General features: G+C 34.1%; 1 protein-coding gene across 1 annotated transcript; it reads left to right on the top strand.

The window, feature by feature from the left end:
* The first annotated feature begins 248 nt into the window (after window positions 1-248).
* On the top strand, window positions 249-23,166 carry LOC134697256 (stomatin-like). The gene is made up of 8 exons (XM_063559413.1): window positions 249-476; window positions 11,637-11,773; window positions 14,927-14,999; window positions 16,212-16,294; window positions 16,818-17,021; window positions 19,166-19,221; window positions 20,840-20,918; window positions 21,560-23,166. Exons 1-8 carry the CDS (start codon window positions 464-466, stop codon window positions 21,746-21,748), a joined length of 834 nt encoding a protein of 277 aa, XP_063415483.1. The 5' UTR covers window positions 249-463; the 3' UTR covers window positions 21,749-23,166.
* Window positions 23,167-23,860: the final 694 nt, after the last annotated feature.

Below are 23,860 nucleotides of genomic sequence, written 5' to 3'. Positions count from 1 at the left end.
TTCAAGTTCTTGTATTTTGTTTTTAAATCTGACAATAGTCTCTGAAATTTACAAAATTTACCTAAAAGATAATTTTAAGGACTTAGTCCAATTGCTTATTTAGACATTTATAAATTCAACGCATTTATAAATTAAAAGTAAACTGTATTTATTTATTTTCCGTTATAAAGCGCATTCATAAACCCTGCAACAATTATTAATATTTGCAGGATATAATTAGAAAAATCGAACTGTACGTGAATATTCGGGAAAGCTAAATTAAGGATGATCAAGGGTAGATAACAAAATATACCTCCCTATTGATTTATAACATACATGTATATTTGATAGTCATGTGTGTTGTGACGTATCTATTTTTATTTTCCGGCTTCTTGTTACCTGTGACTCTGAGACTTGTGACCATTTAAATTTCGCTTTAGAGATTAAGACAACCCAGTTTTTGTCTACAAATCTAGACATTGAAATGTCAACCAAAGGTAAGCTTATAACCAGTATATTGAGAAACATTTGTTTATTGATTTGTATTTTAATATGTAAAGGTAAAAACATAAGGGTCATGGTGACGTTTGGCTTCGGCGAACAACATACACAGTTACTGAGTTAGCCCAGTTGAGTGCAACATTTGGGACATTAATTAACGCCTCCCCGTTTAATGACTGTGTAAAAAATATAATTTATTTTAATATTATACACTTATCATGCTTATTGTGCAATCAAATGTATCAAATGATTTTGTGTGTAAAATAGCGAATCGGATGTTAAAATAAATTTTATTTTTATTTTTGTTAATTATCTCGAGCATGTATCGGTTGTTAAACCGTTAGAAGTTCCTTCAATGGCCAATTAATTATACACAAATACACAAAACTATTTCTATATGATATCGTATGAAGCTATGTCAATGTACAAAAATGATGTATGTGCTGTACCTAAAAATAGGAAATATTTCCCGGTTTGGACACATGATATAAATATTATTTTTGTTTTTGTTTCGTTTTTAATTGAATTGTTTTGTTTTGTGTGTTTTTTTGTTGTTGTTGTTGATTTGGAATAGAACAATTAATAGACAAATTTGTTCATTTCATTGGTATTTTATATTCACATCGTATGCTATGACCAACACTATTTACGCATATTATATTTGTTATCAAGTACACATCTGGCGAGGAAATCCGTAAACAACTTATATATTGTATATGCGACTTTAAAATATATCTTTGCTCTTCGGGTCACGTCATAGTGGGTCACGTGTTAAAAAACCAAATCATTGATGATTACAGCCGCTTTGTTGGTCTCATGATAGCACGTAGATCCGCAGCTGCGTACCAAAATTCTACCAGGATATATTTTTTTCTCATCTTAAAAATATTAAAGAAAGATTCTCCGCTCGATTAAATTCATAAGCGGATCAAAAGGGTTCAGGAGTAGCAACCCCTTTGTTTGATTTTTTTATCCCTTAAATCGACGGGATTTAGGTTGAAACCACCCTTCTTTTCCAGGTGAACCCCAGTTGAACTCCCCCTAAAAAAAAATCTTTATCCACGCCTATCGATAAACATCCATGCACCATGTAATCCTTGCTAACCATGTAATATATTGTGATTTAGCTGAAATCAAACCAAATATAAAAGGACTGACTTCGTCAGATTTTAAGGTTGCTTAACAAGTATGATTAGAAAAGCAGTGCTGGACGAAATTTCGGACACAACTAAATAGAAACACCTTTTTCTGTGACCGCAAAAAAATTTGCGGTCGTATATTGGTATCATGTCGTGGTCGTCGTCGTCCGCGTCGTCCGAAGACATTTGGTTTCCGGACAATAACTTTAGTATAGGTACATAGAAATCTATGAAATTTAAACACAAGTTTTATAACCACAAAAGGAAGGTTGGGATTGATTTCAGGGGTTATGGTTTTAACAGTTTAGGAATCAGGGGCCATAAAAGGGCCCAAATAAGCATTTTGTTTTAGTCTCCAGACAATAACTTGTGGAACGGTATATGAATCTCTCTGAAATTATACCACAAGTGTCCATACCACAAAGGGATGGTTAGGATTGACTTTGGGGGGTAATGGCTCAAACCGTTTAGGAATTAGGGGCAAAAAAAAAGGGGGAAAGCAAGGGTTTCCTGGTTAATGGACAATTTAAAAGCAGTGTAAGGGAGGTAATCCAAAAACATTTAAAGTACAATATTGTGTATGTTTGGATTACCTCCCTTACACTGCTTTTAAATTATGTATAACGAAATGTTGTTTTGTCGTGAAGTGATTAGCTGTCCATTTATTTTTAGAACTTACTATTAAAGGAATATTAATTTTAGCCATGATTATGTATGTCATTTTCTATTTTAAGACTTTTTTGATGTATTTTAATGGGTAGTTATGGTTGCAAACTCCATTGGAAATTTGAATTGAGATTATGACCAAATCTTGAGGGAAAGAATTTTTTTTGGGAAAAAAATGGGGGTAAAAGAGAAATTGTGAGGGGGGGGGGGGGGCATTTTTTTCTCATTTCAGATTTCAGAAATTAAAAAGAAAATTTCAAATATTATTATTTTTTAAAATAATATACGCAACAGCATAGTGTATTGCACAAAGCAAAAAAATTAATATAAATTCAAATCATATATTTACCAATTCTAAGTTCTTTGACTACAGTTATTCTGTGTCAGAAACCTATTATGTGTCAAATATTTAATAACAATCCAAATTCAGACCTGTATCAACATGATCAAGCGTGAATATTGTGTCCATTTTTGCTCCAACTGTTCAGGGTTGGACCTCTGCGATCGTATCCATCTGCCCTCAGCAAAGCATTTTATTTTCGGATGTTTTTTAAATCTCAATGATTCGACGAAAATTAGGCTTGACCCCCTTCCTCTAATATCCAACAGGAACATCCTAGATTAACATCCCTTTCAAAACAATTCTGGATCCTCGTCTGTCCAATATCATTTGTTGCATTTTTTTGAATTGATTAGTTTTATCAGTCATCACATTTTCATGGATGTTAATCAAACACGATGAAAAAAACTTAATTAATTTTTCAATAGTAATACGATACCATTTTTACAGTTAATTTCCTTAGATAGATTATTTTTTAAGAAAAATGTCAAAATTAAAAAAAAACCAAAAAACAATCAATTATTCAGACCATAACATATGGTAAGATTAAAGTAAATATATTGCCTGGCCATTGTTATATGTATATATGTCATTGGCATTTTATTGAGTATATAATAATTTGTGATTAAACAAGTTGAATTTGAATTATTCATCGAAGTTCGTATAAAACTTTTTTTGACAGTTTTGGACATGAAAATTAGTTCATATGAAGAAACCCCTGAAAAAAAAAGGAATTTGAAAATTTAAACCGTTCCCTTATAATTATGAACAAGCTATTAATTGTACTAAAATTAAACTATAAAACTATAATGTAAAATGCTTGCTCACGTTTAGTCCCTGGATACAAATATATTTCATTTTATTATCTTTAGCTATTTATAATCATATAACATAGATGTTTCATCACGATTCCATCATTTTGATTGGCTGACAAAAATCACGTTGTGTTTAAAAGTGATGTTTATGTCCAAATACAACACAGTAGGGCGCAAGTTCCATAGCAGGAAAGTCGCCTCCCAAAACATCAATATAATAATAAAATACAACACAACTTGTACCCATGACGACACGTGCTCTCTATGTAACAATACGTTGGAATATTATTAAAAACAAACCCGAAAAGCTCGATTAAATTCGTTATTTCCTGGTTTTCGCATTGCAATGTAATGATAAAAGTCTTTTTGTGCTAATTTATTGTATTGTAAAAGCTCATTCAGCACACCTCGACAGATAATACATAGATATAGAGAACCGGAATCTGCCGAGGTTTTCCGATTGTTAAAGCACATTTGTTTGAAAAGCCGAAGTTGGTATTTTATATGACAAACAATTATATCTCACTCTGAAATAATTACAACTCGTTTAATATACCTTTTTATGTGCACACTGACATATGCCTGTCGCGATGATGTGCATGGCCACTCTTCATTTAAGAGTAGGCCACTGAACATTTAATCCAGCTAAGAGTGATTTCATCAGTGATTCTACAAAAGCAATTAAGAATGGTGTACGGCCACTGGTGGCTTATTTCAAACGAGTCCTTTTTCAACGGATTGGAAGACGATATACAGAAGTGAATATGTGCACGAATTCTATTTAAAAAAAAACTCGTCTATAATATTATCATGATTATTTTGGGGACGTATGATGCGGTCTCCAATCATGAAATCTTTTGGAATTGTATTTTTAGGTGAAAAGTCGATCCTTGTACGCTCTGCATTTAATAATACAAGTAAGTTTAATCGATTTTGGACAGTGGTCTAAACGGGATATATAGGTCTATTTTTAGAATCTGCAGCTACAGTTGTTTTTACACTATAGATGCGGAAGAAAGTTCATAATAATTTTTGATGTTGTATAAATCAGAAAAGAGATCAAAGTATGTGTAAGCTACGCGTCACTGTCACAGATAACCAGATATAACGAATATGGGCTATAGTATATACATGTACAAGTATCATTTGAACTAATTTCATCGGTTTTTATGCTTGTCAAAATTCTTGTGGTTTTAGGGAGCTACCATTTGATCTTTATTGGGGGGGGGGGGGGGGGGATTGAAAAAATGGAAGGACAGGAGTTTTGAGTAAAAAAAAGGCAGGATGACAATTTATGCCAACAAAGTCAGAATAATCTAATAAAAAAAACCGCAGGACCGAATAGAGTGAAAAATCAAAATGCAGGACAGAGATTACAACTAAAAAAAATGCATGACAACATTTTTCATCCTAGACCCCCCCCCCCCCCCCCCCCCCCCTCTCCTAAAAATCAAATGGTAGCTCCCTTAACCGTAAACGTATTCATAAGATCGTAACTTCTAAAGAAAAAAGTATATAACGGTTTGGGGTTGGGGTGTATTTTCAACTTGGACTTTTTTTACTATTATACCGCGTCGATATTCTGGAATCGTTTGTAAATTCAAATACTAATATCTGAATCTGTGAATCATAATTTGGACGACAAAGTATCTCGTTTTGACCATTTTCCTAGCTTGGTGAATACGTTCAAATTACCTGTTTGAACGACAGAAACTTTTAAGAAATTTTCTTGCAAATAGTAATTTCTATTCATATTTTGAAAAAAAAAAATACTTTGTAAATGTAAGCTATGGTTTAAGTGAAACTGCTCAATTTCATGATTTACAAAATCATCTTATTCTCAACAAAATTAGATTCATTTTAACAGCTTTATAGAATTGGCTTCTTGCAAGTGCTTTAAATGTCTGTGGGTGTGGTACTGCTGCTGCTTATGATCAGATATCTTTCCATTGACAATCGAGCTTAATCAAACTTTTCCGTAGAAAATCAAGCTTAATCAAACTATTCCGTATCAAATCAAGCTTAATCAAACTTTCCGTAGAAAATCAAGCTTAATCAAACTATTCCGTATCAAATCGAGCTTAATCAAACTTTCCGTAGAAAATCAAGCTTAATCAAACTATTCCGTATCAAATCAAGCTTAATCAAACTTTCCGTCGAAAATCAAGCTTTATCAAACAACACATTCAGTTTGCTTCAATCAGGATTTGGTTTCTACACATAGTGACGTATTAATGTCACCAGTGTTCTCCCGAGGCAAGAATTTCTATAGACCGTTTTGGTCTCATCTGCATTTTAACAAGCTTGCGATTTATTTCAATTTGTTACAAATTTCATAGTCAGCCGCTATTTATTTTACTGTTAACTCTAGCTAGCACAGTACGAATTTCTTTAGAAGTTCTATGGAATAATATGCTCCGTATTTGAACAAGACACATATTAATTTCTACTCTCACAATTAAGGTTAAAGAGCTATTTCGGATCACATTGTCCATTTGTCAGTAACCATGCATGGTTACCCCGACTAATTGACTAGGATTGCCAGTGTTCCTGCCGAAGGTCATTGGTTCTACCCGGGCACTGCGTTATAGCAATTGTACTTATATATAGTTGGAATTCTCTTCACCGAAATAATATTGTTAAAGCAATCTCTCACTCTTTCTGGTAATGTTATGGAGTTTAGTATACACCACCAAAAATAACTATTTTCATTGACGTAACACTAATGTATTCAGGTTGGGACCTAGAGGGCATCACAACCCCACCCTTTCCTCGAACCCTGGACCCACCCCTGATTTTCATGTCACAGTAAACACATATTCTATGCAATATCTAAATAGCTGTTTGTGCATTCATCACGCCCGAATGTAAACATGCTTTACGTAAAGTTGGAATTTATTTATTTATTGTGGTGAACATGGTGAAGGTGTAATATTTCTCCGCACTCTCTGTTATTTCTATAGTGCTTTTGTGTAAAGTCTTGCCTCCTTTACTTTAATACAAAAATTGCCATATTCAAATTGTATTCACTTCAACGTGGGGGAAAAGTTATGCAATCCCATCATAATTCTTAAACATAACAATATGTACATTTCATTAGTAAATACTTACTGTATACCTGTATACCCAACTACTTCATTGTAGGATACCAGAAAAGGAAACACAAATTTATATTCAATCCTGTATGGCACTGGCGATAGTTACAGATTGCGCTTTGTAAATATAGCTGTTTCACATACCACGCCTCTATTGGAGAGTATAGCTGGTTCACAAAACACTCATCAATTGAGAGTTTAGCTGGTACACAAACCACGCCTCTATTCGGGGGTATAGCTGGTTCAAAAACTACGCCTCTATTGAGAGCATAGCTGGTTCACAAATCACGCCTCTATTCGGGAGTATAGCTGGTTCACAAACCATACCTTTATTCGGGAGTATAGCTGGTTCACAAACCACGCCTCTATTCGGGAGTATAGCTGGTTCACAAACCACGCCTCTATTCGGGAGTATAGCTGGTTCACAAATCACGCATCTATTGAGAGACTCAGTATGGCTGGTTCACAAACCACGCTTCTATGGGAGAGTGTAGCTGGTACACAAACCACGCCTTTATATCTCAGAAGGTAGAAGACCTGGGTGCTTCATACCTTGTATACAGATTTTTTTATTGTGAAGTGGAAATCTCACTAATTATGAGTAATAGGATATAAGTTTTCGTAATTTTCTCAGTTTATCAGACACTATAAGCAATAGGTCAGGGCCATATGACCTTGACCCCATTTTCAAGGTTCATTGGTCAATGTTAAGATTTTGTGGTTTGATCTGTTTCTCAGGTAGTACTATTAGCGATATGACCACTATATTTGGTGTATATGGAATGATTGTAAGGTGTACATGTCTGTCTGGCTTGATTCGTCTGACCGTGATCTCATTTTCATAGTACATTGATGATGTTAAGTTTGTGTGATAATTGTAGTAAAACATTCATATTACAGACTTTCAACATAAATTCAATGATAAGTAAAACAGGCGAGACATTTCAGTGTTCACCACTGCATGGTTCTTTAATATGATGCCCATGTTCCTTTTCATAGACACAACTTTGTAATTTAACCAATATACATGATAAAAATACAATCGGATAACGGTCTAAATCATTGAAAGAAAATTAATTCTAATATGACATTCTTCAAACGGGTTAGGGTTAGGGTACACACTCGTGGTAAAACACGAATATATTGTATGTCAGCTGATCGCAAACGCTTTTTATGCCGATATTTTACCACTCGCTATTGCTCGAGGTAAATTATTTAGCATAAAGAGCCAACCCGCGGTAAAATCAATATAAATTCAAACCGCATGAATTATTTCTTTTCTAATAGCACATGCAATATCGCCAGCTCATGATAAAGTACTTAAGAATAACAAAATGATAATATAAGCCTAAATTGTACAAATGCAAATTCTATTATTTTCCTGATCAGTTCTACCACATCACTCCGTTGATTAGGATATTTATCCCAGGGGCGGATCCAGGATTTTTGAAAGGGGTGCGTAAGTCTAGAAAAGTGAATATATACATGTAATGCCAACTGGAGCGAGGCGAAAAATATTTTGGACGATTTTATGTTTACAAATGATATATTTCCAATAAAAGGGGGGCGTACGCCTTCTACGTCCCCTTCTGAATCCGCCACTGATTATATTTACCACACTATTGTTAGGCAATGAAGATAAGCGTGCCACACGACCCTACATACAGACCTGCAGAAAAAAAATGAACATGTCAAGTTTTCATTCCAGTATAGGATTTTTCATGAAAAATCTAATGAAAAATCAGTCATGAAAAATCCAAGTAAAAGTAATACAGTTTCATGCGTAAAGGGAGTTCCTATGGGAAATTGTAGCATTGAATTGTTTGACTTTACAAAAATTAAACCCACAGCCTATTTCAATTCATTAATTGAATATAAGGTACGTGTACATGCATATTGATTTAAACGAAATGCCAAATTTAACCTTATAACATTGCAAAATGTCGATAATAGTTTTAACTGATATTGACACAAAATATAAATGTATGATTATTGATAAATAAAAAAAACATGATAAATATTTATTTAGTTATATTGATTTGTGTATACAAATAACAAACCATATTGATTTCGTAAAAGTCTTTTGTTCCTTTTGAATAATTTATATACTAGTAACTCCTTACACCTCGGTGTGAAACTGACCGTGGTAAAAGTGTCAAAATAACGTGAAACATAAATTAATTTCTTTATCATTTGTCTATTATATAGTGTTCTTATGTTATACCGGTATACCAAGCGTGAAAAGATGTAGAATTCTGTTCGTTATTTGTTTTTTTTAAAGATAACAGTTCATGTTGTTATTTAATAAGACAACGGTTATTTGTCAGATTTTAAAAGTTAAAAAAAATCGTAAATTATCATTTTTTGATCCCAGTTGACGTGAAGAAAAACTTTCACCAAAAGCACATTCCAAATTTTTTTTTCGCAAGATTTTGAACTCAGACCATGAACATTATTTATGTTAAATAAAAATAACAGGGTATGTAAATATAGCATGTATTATTAGTTACATAGTGTGCTAGGGACATAATACGATATATATGGGGTCAGTAAATTCCATATGGGGTGAATGCGAAGACCCCATGCATATACATCGCATTAAGGTGAGAGGTACGTAAATGAACGCCTCTAGCGGAAAACGGGAAAATCGACGTCTGTTGTTATGGGAGTTACCTCCCGTACACCAGAAGAAATGTTTTCAAGATGTCGGAATAATGTTGAAGTATTGAATGCACCTCATCAAAATATACAGCAAAAATTAAAGTATGTAAATGAAATATCTTGTCACATTTAAACAGTGCTTCCGAGCCTGAGTTCCCTCCTTTTGAAAATAAAGTAACTTGGCTATGCACGTATTAGTCGGAGAGTGAGCTGACCAACTAAAGCTTGCAAGAATAGCTATTCACCATAATGTTTCTAAAAACTGTTTAAAAGAACAAAGAATCTGTTTCGGAAGTATTGTGTATATGCATTGGGGTAACTGTACATTAACTTACTACATGCTGGTAATCGGCACAGATTCAGAGACTTAACTTGAAAATCGGGAATGTTGATACGGGACGTGAAAACGGAATGTAGTATAGATAAAAATATTGCAAACCCGTACCGAGATACACACATACACTCACTTATGAAAGAGGAGTTCGGTGACCCCTTGAAAATTATATATCAAAAGAAAGGAAAATAATACCTTAAAAACATTTAATTTTTATAGAAAAATCGTAGGATTGGTTTTAACTGCAGAATAAATTAAGCTTGAAATTTCTTATTTTTGGTTCAAATTTGACGTTATGTCTATGTACTTTATGTTGATTTCTTACCATTTTCAAATGTCTGGAACTCGGAAACTAGATCGGTTACCAAATCAAATTTTTCGATTTTTCATTATCTTTTTAAAAGTTCTACGTGCATACAATTTCTTTTAAAAATCGCAGGGCAAGCCATTTACGTACCTGTTACCTTAATCAAGTTTTCAATATTAAGAACCTACTTCCATTTGTCTAAACAAAACAAATAATAACAACTTGTTAGCTTTTAATTTGTTTTGTGATTTTTTTTCAATCGTTCATCATCAATTTCTTCGTCTGTTGAAACCTTTCAGATTTTTTCCTCAACACCGTGTTGTTTTTACAAACACCACTGCTAACCGTGTATTGAAATAAACCACGCCTACTAACCCCATATGAAATATACACGGTCTCCACGCGGTTGCTTTTAACCAATCATATTCCTAGAAATGTATAGGAGGTAATATAAAGATATATATAGGTATAGGTAGGTAAAATTTTTATTTTTTCGAAAGTATTTTGCATGAAGTTGATCAACCTTGACCTCAACAAAAAATTGCCACAAAATGGGTGAGGGTAGGCAGGCAATATTAAATAGGCATATTTATTCCTTGCTTTTTCAGCTTTGTGCTTGCATAATAATTGTCTAACAACTATTGTCAGATTCGTATTTTTGTAGATTAATTATGCATTACAATATTTTTGAAACAATCCTTTTATAAAAAAAAAAACTCATTGCTTTGCTACTGGCACGTGTTAAATTATATATTTTGTTTGCAAATTTCCAGTTAATACATTATGATTGTACTTAAACTTAACTTATACCACATCGCCTTTTTCTGGTCCGTCCGTCCGTCCGTATCAGGTTAAAGTGTTTGGTTAAGTTATTTTACTTTCACACGAACTGGAAAATAAGTATGCATGTTCATTATGACGTGAACATTTTATTTTGGTTATGCCAACTTGCGGGTTTGACCCTGATTTCACAGTTCACTGAACTTTAAAATGTGATGGTGCGAGCGGGGCATCGTGTCATATGGACACATATTCTTGTTATAACAATTCAACTCTTTCTGACAAAGGTGACCTTGAAATAAGTTAAACCTTTTTCTGTTCTGTTTATCCCCTTTTATAGTTTTTTTTTTAACTTTCCCTCAAATGTTATAAATATTTTTGGCTTCCGCCATGTGTTTAGCTTCCAACGTTTTCGATTTAATGAACTTGGGTCGTTATAAGGATTTTTATAGTCTATATAAAACATCCCAACCTTACCCAGCCACCATGTAAAGCCATGCCCATTCCGGTAAAACTTATTGAGTAATAATAAAGGATCAATGTTATGTTTTGTATGTTATCAGTGAGTAAGTATGTTCAGTCAGATGAAATTTATAGAGTAATACTACAGTAATATTGTATGTTTTTGTTGGTTATCAATGAGTAAGTATGTTCAGTCAGGTGAAATTAATTGAGTACTACTACAGTAATATTGTATGTTTTTGTTGGTTATCAATGAGTAAGTATGTTCAGTCAGGTGAAATTAATTGAGTACTACTACAGTAATATTGTATGTTTTTGTTGGTTATCAATGAGTAAGTATGTTCAGTCAGGTGAAATTAATTGAGTACTACTACAGTAATATTGTATGTTTTTGTTGGTTATCAGTGAGTAATCATGTCCAGTCAGGTGAAATTTATTGAGTATAACTACAGAAATATTGTATGTTTTTGTTGGTTTTCAGTGAGTAAGCATGTCCATGACGTGCAGTCAGGTTTAATCTATTGAGTAATAATACTGTATCATTATATATTTTGTAGATTATCAGATGGGTGACCAAAGAAATATGCAGGATTCTTCCGAAGATGGGATCGGCTGCTGTGGGTGCATATTGATGGGACTATCCTACTTTCTTGTTATCTTGTTTTTCCCAGTCTCTCTATGTATGACAATAAAGGTAAGAAAAAATAAGATCTGGTAAAGCAATGTCAGATATCCATAAATCAAACTTTAAAGGGCACTTATTCCTATCAGCGACTATTTTTGTTCTGGTTCGGCTAAGTTGTGACAGTATAGATCTAGGACAGGCAGATAATTAAACATTGCATTAAGTTCGGACCCAACCAAACTTTGGGGTTCACTTCACAAACCCATATTGTTTTGGGCCTGTAGTGTACCTTGCATTTTTTGGAATTCGAAATTTTCAGTTCAAATCAATTTAAAAGAACTGAAGGAACAGAGAAATCAAAATATCTTGATATGTTATATAAAATAAGGAGATGTGGTATGATTGCCAATGCGACAACTATCCAACAAAGTCCAACTGACGTTCATGTACAAGCAACTATAGGTCAACGTACGGTCATCAACAATGAGCAAAACCTATACCGTATAGTCTGCTATAAAAGGCCTCGACATTCAAATGAAAAAAACACCTGTCTGATGACAAAACAATAAACGAAAACAAATATGACAGACAACAGTCAGCTACAACCACTGAATTGCAGGCTCTTATCTTGGGACAAGCACATATAGAATTTGGCGGGGTTAAACATTTTTGTGAGCGCTCTGCACTTCAGGGGCGGAATATTAATTTTCAAAATCCTCAAGCCGCCTAGAAAACCAAATGGTCGTCCTCTTAGATTACGATCAATACAACAAAGTGTACCGATTCTTGAATGTAACATGCACAGTGTAGTTTTGTATCTTCACTATTCATTCTTAACTTCGGATTATCTGGGAAATTTGAAAAGGGAAAACGATTTTCGAATCTCATTTACTCATTCGATTCGGATTTATGTTAATATTTCCGTTTCCCGTGTAAGCGGTGTGAGGAAATTTATTAAATAAAACACACTTACCCGAATAATCTATATATAATATATCTCATAGTGTGTCTCCTGATTGGGAGACAAATTACATTATTCCATGTCTTCCAATTTGGAGACATCTCTAGATCTGGAGACTGTCTCACGATCGAGGAATATTGCCTAGCTGTCTTATACGGGTAAAATTGAGTCCATTACAAGCAGAATAAAGGATTTGAACTCGACGAACATAGTTCACAGAAATTACGACACGTACTTTGAAGTTTTTATAATACATGTTAATTTTGAAGTTAACACCAACATTAGAATTCAAATAGTCGCGAATTCGCGGGTGTCATCTAATCATAATTGTAAGTTTCAACTCGGATCTTTAACATGATGATAAACCTTTCAGAGGTCTTTTTATACTGTTTGTAACAAAAAGCAAAATAAAACGAAAACTAAAACCTAGTTGAACTAAAAAAACTGCAGACAAGAAAGATGATTTAAAGGGAATATAAAAACGGTATACCTCACATCAATGGATACCTTCATTTGGAAAATTGGGTAGTTAGACATATTAACAAAAACACATTTTTTCCATGATAGTCGTATAATCAGTATAAAATAGGTATAATAATCATGTACTTATTAAATAAACAAACTGGTATATTTTAATTTAAATACTCCTTAAATCTTTATGGTCAGTGTAACCAGATAAGGTTAGACACCAAAGGGTTGACTGGGTATAGAAATATGGTCATCCGGACTTCTCTAGTTTGACAGTAAAATCCAAGCTAACTTAGAGGGGCGTCCGTCAATCGGCAACCCTCGGGTGACTCCGCTTCTCTCCATCTAGCTAAGTCTTGTCGGAATATATTTTTTTTAAATTTCTAGGCCATTTTCTTTATTTTTTGCTCATATTTTCTAGTCTTTATATTTTAGCACCACATTATTCTCTCTTCCTATTTTTTTTTTTGCCAATTATTCTCTATTTCTTGATTGAATTAATACGATTCATGTTTGGCTTTATCATGTTTATATTGTATTGATTCTATTGTCTTGGCACACACGTGATCAGTGGCGGATCCAGAACTTTTCATAAGGGGGGGGGGGGGTGCTCTGACTGTCCTAAGGGGGGCCTCTCCAGTCATGCTTCAGTGATTCCCTATATAATCAACCAAATTTTTCCCACAAAAGGGGTGGCCCGGGCCCCACAGCCCCCCCCCCCCTGGATCCGCCTATGGAGATTGTCTGGTAGTCTATTCCAATCGGAAATTGTTCTTAAAAAGAATGACTGTTTTTATTGGTCAGATTTAACTAGGTGGAATTTTGAAACACCGGCTGTTGTTTTGTACAAATTTGTCTACAATGTTTGTTGTTTTATAGTCACTAAATTGTTTGGATCTTATTTGACGTTTTAATCTCTCCTTAACTAATACTGAATCTTGCGGAATTATAGTTAACCCGTACCATTGTAAACTCGTACCAACGTCAACTCGTACCACTATATCTTGCGGGATAGCTGGTACTTTACATAGAGAAAACTGAGACTACTGCGACGACGTGGGTTTTCAAGTGTTGGAAGTTTTAGTTCGTTCATAAGTCTCCGTATATATGCTACCTTCCTCTTTGCTTGTATAATCCCCAGTGATGAAACGCACTGCTTGTCTCTGGACGCGTTCTAGTGCATTAATGTCCTTGATTAAATAAGGGTCCCATACTATTGATGCGTATTCTACAGTGACCGGATCAGCCTTATATTGGCTTGTTTCCTGCAATCCTTGGACGGAGGTTTCGTCGCAAGAAGACTATAGTAGAGTAAGCTTTCTTCACGGTTTTAGCAATGTGGACGCCCCAATTCGGATCATCTGAAATAATAACACCGAGGTACGGATTTTGTTGTACCTATTGCAGGATGTGCACGAGAACGAGTTGAATTTTAGTGGTACGAGTTGACATGGTACAAGTTTGCAATGGTTCGAGTTGACTTGCTTCTGTGAAAATAAAGGAGTTATTTCACATGTGAGATCGAGATTATCGGAATTTATCACAATGGGAAATTCATATTAATCACCATTATCTATATAATAATTGTAACTACCTAGAAAAAAATATTATAAAACAAAAATATCGAAATTTTGTTTTATGTTTCTTTTTGTTTATAGTTTATTATTTTGTTGTTGTTTTTAATGCCAATGTGTCTTTATTTTTATCTTTTCTTATACCATATAAATTGAAACCAATGAAATTGCAATTCATGAAAAGCCTAGGTACTTCAGGGAAATTGTCTCCTTTTTCAGATTGTTACTGAGTATGAACGAGCTGTCATCTTTCGATTGGGTCGAGTACTACCGGGAGGGGCGAAAGGACCTGGTAAGTTTGTTACATACTAATGAGCCTCCTAATGGGTTTTTTGATTATGTGATTACTTGGCCGTTTTTATAGTGATTATTTGATTACAAGAACAAATATTTGATTATTTGATTATTTGATTATCTTATTTAAAAAAATAATTAATGATTATGTGATTTTATTGGCAAAAAGATTGTGAGTGTTGGATTACTTGGACCCCCTATGAGGGGCCATACTAATACTTTTCATTTACTAATGCAATTGTTAAATGTTCTCGATTATGCAACAGAAATGTCGATACTCGGTCAGTCTTAATTTCAGCATTCAGATAGAAGTATATTTACGTATAATTATACTTGCACTGGCTACGATTACCCGCAAAAAGTAACAACAAGAAATAAATATATTGTTACTTCCGAGATTGATTGCCGAAAAATATTTCCGTACAGGGACCCGATTTCATACGGAAATCGCAAAAACAGCTCTTTGAGGGGTCTTAGTCGGTCTGTTGCACGGCTCATTATCGATCGAACATACCCCATTTTCCAGTGGCAGTCTAAATTTCCCACACTCTGGCCTCGTTTCTATTGACCAGCTTTGCAGAACCAGAGACATATATACATATATATGTCTCTGGCAGAACCTAGTACCTATTGGATAAACATGTATTTTGAATTTGTTCTCGTCCTGAATTTGCATGAAATATTCGGCACTGGGCGTAAAGCAAACAACAATCAATCAATATTTGTTTTGCCATTTTACTGAAACAGTATTTGGGATTATTTGCCGTGAAGTCTGAAACTCTAGGACTCGAATCGTTTTACTTCAAATGAAAGTATTTAAAAAACAAGTTCCTCTTTATTAACAACCTGTGACCATTAGATTAGTCTCAGATCAAACTGTATGCTATTTACCCTTAGGGAACAACCATTTAACTTCAAAAGGGGGGGTAGGTTTTTTTTCCTCAAAAAAATATTCTGATCCCCAATTTGATAAAAAAAAAATCTGTTCAAGCAGATAGCAAAAAAAAAAATATTGTGAATCCAGATTTTCTCTGTACCTTATAGTGTTAAATTTTGAAAAAAATAATTTGATTGATAGCGTCGAAAAACTAAAATGTTCGAGAAAAAATTCTGACTCGGACAAAAAAAACATAACCCCCTCCCCTTGAAGTTTAATGGTTGCTCCCTTACAGAAGTATCCTTTTCTGAGTTTTCCATATTTGTTTTACAGGAATGTTTTTCATATTACCATGTCTTGATGAGTTCAAAAAGATCGACCTTCGTACAGTGTCATATGATGTCCCACCACAAGAGGTAAGAATACGTATTTATAAAAATGCTTGAAATCTTGACCACTGGAGAGGATTTGACTTCAACCATGCAACACCAATGCATTTCATTATTTCATATAAATTTTACAAATCAAAGCACAATTTAAGCAATAGAACATTAATACCAAATAAACATGAGGTTACTATATGAGTGAAGACAACAGTAGTATACTGCTGTTCAATAAAGTAAATGAGTGTAAAAGATCGATCAACATTGTGAAAACTCCTGTTATCATTTACGTAGTTCTAATTCGAATTGGATTGTGAATGTGTTACTTTAGTTCATAGAGGGGCATGACACGCTTTTGGGATAAGGGATATAGGGGATAAATAAATTGGGATATTGGATAGAGGAGATAAAGAAATTGGGGATGTTGGATAGAAGAGGTAAAAATGTAGGGATCTAGGATAGAGGGGGTAAAACAAGTGGGAAGGGGGAAACATTTACGAAATGATCATCCCCATGTCACCCCCTCACTGTTTTAAAAGTTGTGTACTCCTTTCAGATTTTGACAAAAGATTCTGTGACAGTTGCTGTAGATGCTGTGATTTACAGCCGTGTGTTTGACCCCACAATGTCCGTGTGTAATGTAGAAAATGCTGATTCGTCTACACGATTGTTGGCAGCGACAACCTTGAGAAATGTCCTTGGAACTAAAAACATGTCGGAACTACTGACTGAAAGGGATTCTATTGCTCATCAAATGCAGGTTGGTATAGATCTATGAAATTATAAAGCGTTGTAGTATGTCAGTATATATAGCCCATGTTTTCTGTTTTCATTCAATATGACATTAAAATTGTGATTACACAAAGGACATGGTATGATTAAGGGCAAAATTGGCCCTAAAATCAAATATATTTTTCAAACATACTTAGATTTTCAGAATTTTGAATGTATGTACTTAGATAAAATAATGCTGTCTTGGTTAATAATATACCCTTTTTAAGAGTTATATGACCATAAAGTGACAGAGAATTTAGTAAATGGTGAAAAAAGGGAGGCAAAAGATACCAAACATGCCAAAGGGACATTCGAATCAAACTCATAAGTCGAAAACAAACTGACAGCCATGGGGAAAAACAATCAAAAGACAAACAACAGTATACAAAACACAACAAAGAAAACTGGAGACTGAGCAACACTAAGTCCACCAAACACTGTAGATGATCTCAGGTGCTCTGGAAGGTTTAGCAGATCCTGCTCGACATGTGGCACCTGTTGTGTTGCTCATCTAAGTACAAACCCGGTGATAAGTTTAATATCGGTAGGTCACATTCGAGGAAAAGAGGATGGTATTGTGGTTATGTCGTCATCTGTGAAACAGATATTTCAAAAAGGTCAACCAACTCGTGATGGCTGCCGTAAAATTTTCGAAGGGATAATTTCAACTTCTCCACTTGTAACTCTTGGTTTAATAGCTTCTTTGTAATCAGTAACCCTCTATCAATGCATTCATGATAGAAAATGCAAGTTCTGGAATATTGTATGAACTGGGAGATATATACTCCATATGCAGGCGCTGCTAGAATGTTGCTACATAGAAATGGAAAGTTAACAATTGGGAAGCTCAAATCATCTCTCATAGAAATACCGGGTGTCAGTCTGTCTGTTTGTCCGTTCTGTCTTGTTAACGCTCTCACATGTACAGTTTTTGCCAGATTTTTATAAAACTTATATCATATAAGTGTATATCAGCAATGTCTTGGACGAGTTCGAAAATCGGTGCAAATCAATTATTTTTAAGAGTTATGCCCCTTGGAAACATTAATTATATGGAAAATTGCACTGTTAGCTCTCTCAAGTATACAATTCTTGCCAGATTTGTATGAAAGCAATGTCTTGGACGCGTTTGAAAATCAGTGCCCATCAATTTATTTTTTTCCTCTTGGAAATATTGATTTTATGGAAAATTGCATCGTTATTGCTCTCATTTGTACAATTCTTGCCAGAATTTTATGATTAAAGTTATGCTCCTTGGAAATATTAATTAAAATGGAAATCTCATTGCATAATTCCTCGGAAGATATATATAAATTGTTTTAAAGAACAAAAAAAAGTGTGTTTTTTTTCAGTTATTGCCCTTGTTCCTTGGATAGGTAATTATGTGCAACGCGGGGAACATTGGAACTCTGTTCTTAGACTTTTATGTTATAACGTTTAGTTCTTATCTGATTCTCATTGTCAATTTCTAGATTGTCATTATTAGAGACATCATGGAGAGTATGTGATCTATAATGACCATGACCATGACTGCGTCTACGTCGAGGAGGAGAGTTGAAAATATTCATCACATTCACCGAGCTACAGGAAGGACAATTGCAACTATATGTCGTCGCAGTTCCCAATTGTCGAATCCAGTCGTCTTCTTTTGTCAACGGAGAGGTGTTACAAGATGATGATTGTTAGTCCTGTGGTATATTTTTTCGATGTTGCGAACTTGCATACAAATTATTCTTTCTAGAATTTTCGGCCACATGTCGTTACGGCCATAGTAACAGTTCGGCCATAGTTGTTTCTGCCACAGTTGTTTCGGCCACGGTTGATTCGGCCACACTTTTTCATAATGTTCTTAACATGTATATAATGCATATACTTTAATTGGTTTGACAGAAGTTTGTTTTGAAAAGGAATATTACTTTACCAAAAGCTCTACCAATTGTCAATATACGTCAAAACTGCCAGACAACTTCTTACAGGAGTTATTGCCCTTAACTGACAAAGAAGATATTTACTCAAAGTTAAAAAAAAGTTTGTCTTGTTTGTAAGAAAAAGTGTGAAACCTTTGTCATTTTATGGAACCATAGACTATTTTGGACATCATAATCTCAATTTTTCTGTCTTATTTTTCAGGCAATCTTAGATGAATCTACAGATCCATGGGGAATCAAGGTAGAAAGAGTTGAAATGTAAGTATCAGTCATGTCGCTGTTATTATTTATACCCACTTCAAGGAGGGGGTATTATTAGTTATCTTGTTGTATTCAGGGGTGTACAGAATTGTACACAATAACACCAGTGTTGAAAATTCATACACCCTGAGGCGTTCCTTTTCTCATTTTTATACTCTGGTTTAAAATTGAAAAGTTCTTATCACTACATATTTTATCAACAGTGATGTGCATTGTCAAATGTTACCTTTTTTTTTTAAATATATTTTGGGGAATTTGAAGATTATTTTTTTTTTTTTTTTTTTTTTTTTTTTTTTTGAGAAATGTTTTGCAAAATTTTATCCACGGGCGGGTGAACTGGGCCAAGGGTGGGGTGTTACTTTTAATACCGGGAAATTAACCAACCAGATTCCTCCTTCATAAGAAATCAACTGTTTTATCCCTATTTGTCTGTCCATTCGACTCAATTTCCTTCTCATGAAATTGCCGTTGCATTTTTCTCTGGAACTACGAATCACTTCCTGAAATTTGGTATCAGGCTTCTGAATGTGAGCATGCCATACTGTGTGACGGATTTTCACATCCATTGCTCATCAAATTCCTGTTTCCCGAATACTTATAGCTTGAGTATCTTCAGTGAGCTATTGCTCACGGTTCACTTGTTTTATTCTCTGTACACTATATGAGGGTCAGAATGGGGTTTACAGAATAGAGAATAATGGACAAAAAGTACAGTATAAAGGGAAAAACATAAGGAATAGAGAAATATAGGCCAACAAAAAAAGAGAGAAAAATAGGCCAACAAAATTTTTTAGAGAATAATGGGGTGTAAAAATATAAAGAATAGAGAATAATGGACAAAATGAGTAAAGAATAGAGAAAAATGATCTAAAAAAAAAAAAAAAGAAACGAAGGACCCCCCATGCAGACCCTACAACATTCCTTGTCAAAGATTTTCTGTGAGTTCTTTTTTGTGTGACTGGGGAGGGAAAGTATCTGTCACTCAATCATAAAGAACAGAGAAACTCTGTCAATCTTTAAATGTGAACAATTGAACTATTTACCTTTGTTGCAGTGGCGGATCCAGAGGGGGGTTCCGGGGGTTCGGACCCCCCCTTTATTTTGGCCGATCAATGCATTTGTATCGGGACATATGTTTTGCACCCCCCCCCCCCCCCCTTTGCCCTGGGATAGCACCCCCCTTTGGAAAATTCCTGCATCCGCCCCTGTGTTGGTATATTTATAAAGTGTGAATTCAATTATCAAATGAAGATTCATGATGTGAGAAGATAATGCATGCTTAGGAATCTGATGTTCAGTAGATTTGGTTTGTTGATGTGGTACATAAGTGTTTCTCGTTTCTTGTTTTTTATATAGATTTGACCGTTGGTTTTCCCGTTTGAATGGTTTTACACTAGTTAGTAATTTTTGGGGCCCTTTATAGCTCGCTGTTCGGTGTGAGCCAAGGCTCCCTGTTGAAGACTATACTTTGACCTATAATGGTTTACTTTTACAGATTGTGACTTAGATGGAGAGTTGTCTCATTGGCACTCATAACACATCTTCTTACATCTATTGTTCAATTTCCACCCAATGCTGCATATCAGTTGTAAACTTTACATTTCTTTTATTACAGTAAAGATGTCAGACTTCCGGTACAACTCCAGAGAGCAATGGCTGCTGAAGCAGAAGCTTCTAGAGAAGCACGTGCTAAGGTATGTTCAAAACACCTTTTGCCGCTTTTCTCATTTACAGTGAAAATTAATGTTACACTTGAAAACAAGTTCTTTCGTTTTAATAGCATCAAGAGGGTCTAGGTTTTTTTTGAGCCTTCGACTTTTGTTGAAAAAGCGAGACATAGCGATCCTACATTCCGTCGTCGTTGGCGTCCACAAATATTCACTCTGTGGTTAAAGTTTTTGAAATTTTAATAACTTTCTTTAACTATCCTGGATTTCTAACAAACTTGGACAGAAGCTTGTTTATGATCAAAAGCTAGTATCTAGAAGGAAATTTTGTAAAAATATATTTCCTATTTTCTGTGTAGGTACTTATATATGGACTCATAAAGTAGGCGAGACACGGGGTTCCGCGGAACCCTTCTGAATTTTTTCTTTATTATGGCTGTACATACAATATTTACAAATATTCAACATTGGAGTTAACTCAATTATTCTCAGCCATGGTATAATTGAAAATTTTTTTGGTAGTTTTTTTTTATTTATTTGTTATGTGTTCATGAGGTTGAAATTGAAGATGACCTTTGACTTTAGATCAAAAAACTAACTTTAATTAGAAAACACTTTTTTATTTTTATATGTTGAAGGAGATTTATTATTTTATTTATTTTCACTAGGTAATAGCAGCTGAAGGAGAACAGCGTGCCTCACGTGCACTGAAGGAAGCAGCCGACATCATGGCCCAATCGCCAGCCGCCATTCAGCTCCGTTATTTGCAAACATTGCAAAGCATTGCAGCAGAGAGGAATTCCACCATTATTTTCCCATTACCAATGGATTTGTTGAGTGGATTTGGCAAAAAATAAAACTGGTGTTTTTATGTTTTTAAATCCATTGTTGTTTGTACAACGTAAATGAAAGACTATGCTTGAAAATGGCATATATCAAAACAATATAACTTTATATATATAACAAAATATGCATGGTCTTGTGATATCATGAATATGCCTTAATTACAAGATTAAGAACGAAAACGAGATTCTTAGTGTTGAATAGGTGAACAGTGACCTATAGTTGCTTAATTCCTCGTTTATTGGTCTCTGTTGGATAGTTGTCTCATTGGCAAAAATATCACATCTCCCTATTTATATTGTTGCGTACAAAAGCAAAACAATATTTATTATTAATTATATAATACATGTTTCAGTTTCAAGAAAAATATCTGTTATTTAATTCGTCAAAAAAAAAACATGAGTACAATGGTTAAATAAAATTGAAATTTGACCTGCCCATACTTTATTGGACGAAACTAATAAGGAATATGTATTTCTATTTTTTTTAGTTATGTAAAAACCAATAACACGGAAAAAAAATATATGGTATGTCTTTTTTATTTGTTGTACTATATTGCTGAAACTAAATATTTTTTTTTTAAATTTCATGTCGATCTATCAACAATAATACTTATTTTCTGGAAACATGCCACTTTGTACAAGTGAAATGGTAGCTACCTGATTTTCAAAGCAATATAAAGACTGATAACAACTAGAATATGGTTATTAGTCTCTAAATTGTTGTGTTTTATTTTGTGACTGTATCACATCTTTGTTTCTGTATCACATTTTTTAACTAAGTCTCTGTAAATATTCATTTAGTTTCAAATAATATATAAACTTATCATTCAGACGTGCTTCTTGGATAGGGGAAACCTACCAGTAAACAGTAAACAGCTGGGTTTTAGGGGTACTGCATAATTCAGTTTTACTGCAAACATGCTATGCATCAATGGTATATATTTATATATGTATTTAAAAGCTTGCCTATTTTTAATGTTACACGTTAAGCATGTTGATAAAGTGATGCAAAAACATATTCCATGTTTTTTTTCTTTACTTATTTGAATACTATATTATTCTTAATTTCATAATAAATTTGAATTATGAGGGTTTCTGCCCCAAATATTAAAAGTGTTAATAATTCATCTGGTAGAAACCGGCTATACATCAAGGGTAAATAGGTCTATAAATACGTATTTAAAAACTTGCCTTTTTTTAATGTTACACGTTAAGCATGTTGATTAAGAGTTGCAAACACATATTCCATGTTGTTTTTTTATTTACTTGTTGTTTGTATACTATATTATTCTTAATTTCATAATAAATTTAAATTATGAAGTTCCTGTCCCAAATATTCAAAGTTTTTAATATATTCTATTTTTACTATATTGTTATTTGTACTATATAATATTGTAAAGGAAAAAAATCAATAAAAAATAATTTATGTATTGTTTCATTTTTATTTTGACAAATATGAGTCATGCGGAATACACCGAAAGCAAACATTGATTATTGAATCATTGCAATACTTTACATGCCACGTCTCGTGGTAACGAGCTCGCTTCGAATGCAGAGGTCGACGGTTCAAACCCCGGCTAACGTCAATCAAAAGACTATTAAATTGGTATTTGCTGCTTGCTTAAGCATCAGCATTTAAAAAGGGATTCACAGCAAATACTTGTCGGTTGAACCCTTCGAGGATAGAATAATATGAGGTTTAGGGATACGGCAAAATTTATTCCTGTGGACTATTATTTTGTGAACTAGCAGGTAAAAATCGTCGGTCTAGAACAAAACAGGATCCATGATCATATTCTAATCATTGATTTTAATATTTGCAGTTGGGTGTTAAGCAGCTATTCGGTCTAAGGGTCAGCCTTAATGGGGATGCTAATATAAAAAAAACACGTGTCGTTCTATTTATTATCGTACATACAAAATAACCGGAAAATTTGGGGAGACGGAAACAATTAACACATATGAAGAATGCAGGGGCATTTATAACAGGGGGGTTCCAACTATGTGTCCCCATTTAAATGCATCGTCAAAATAAGGGGGTCCAATCCCCGGACCCCCCCCCCCCCCCCTGGATCCGCCACTGAGAATTTGTTTTGTGTGGTAGAGTTTAAATAACCTGTCATC

This window comes from Mytilus trossulus, chromosome 14 (genome assembly GCF_036588685.1).
Source record: "Mytilus trossulus isolate FHL-02 chromosome 14, PNRI_Mtr1.1.1.hap1, whole genome shotgun sequence".
Taxonomy (NCBI): domain Eukaryota; kingdom Metazoa; phylum Mollusca; class Bivalvia; order Mytilida; family Mytilidae; genus Mytilus; species Mytilus trossulus.
Note: the sequence above shows the minus strand (reverse complement) of the source record. Positions and strands in the feature narration are given on the sequence as shown.

What these genes read in the sequence shown, in the direction of transcription:
- LOC134697256 (XM_063559413.1), top strand. An exon ending in CTCTATGTATGACAATAAAG is followed by an intron (nt 11,774 to 14,926) that starts GTAAGAAAAAAT and finishes CTCCTTTTTCAG; the next exon opens with ATTGTTACTGAGTATGAACG. An exon ending in ATGATGTCCCACCACAAGAG is followed by an intron (nt 16,295 to 16,817) that starts GTAAGAATACGT and finishes TACTCCTTTCAG; the next exon opens with ATTTTGACAAAAGATTCTGT.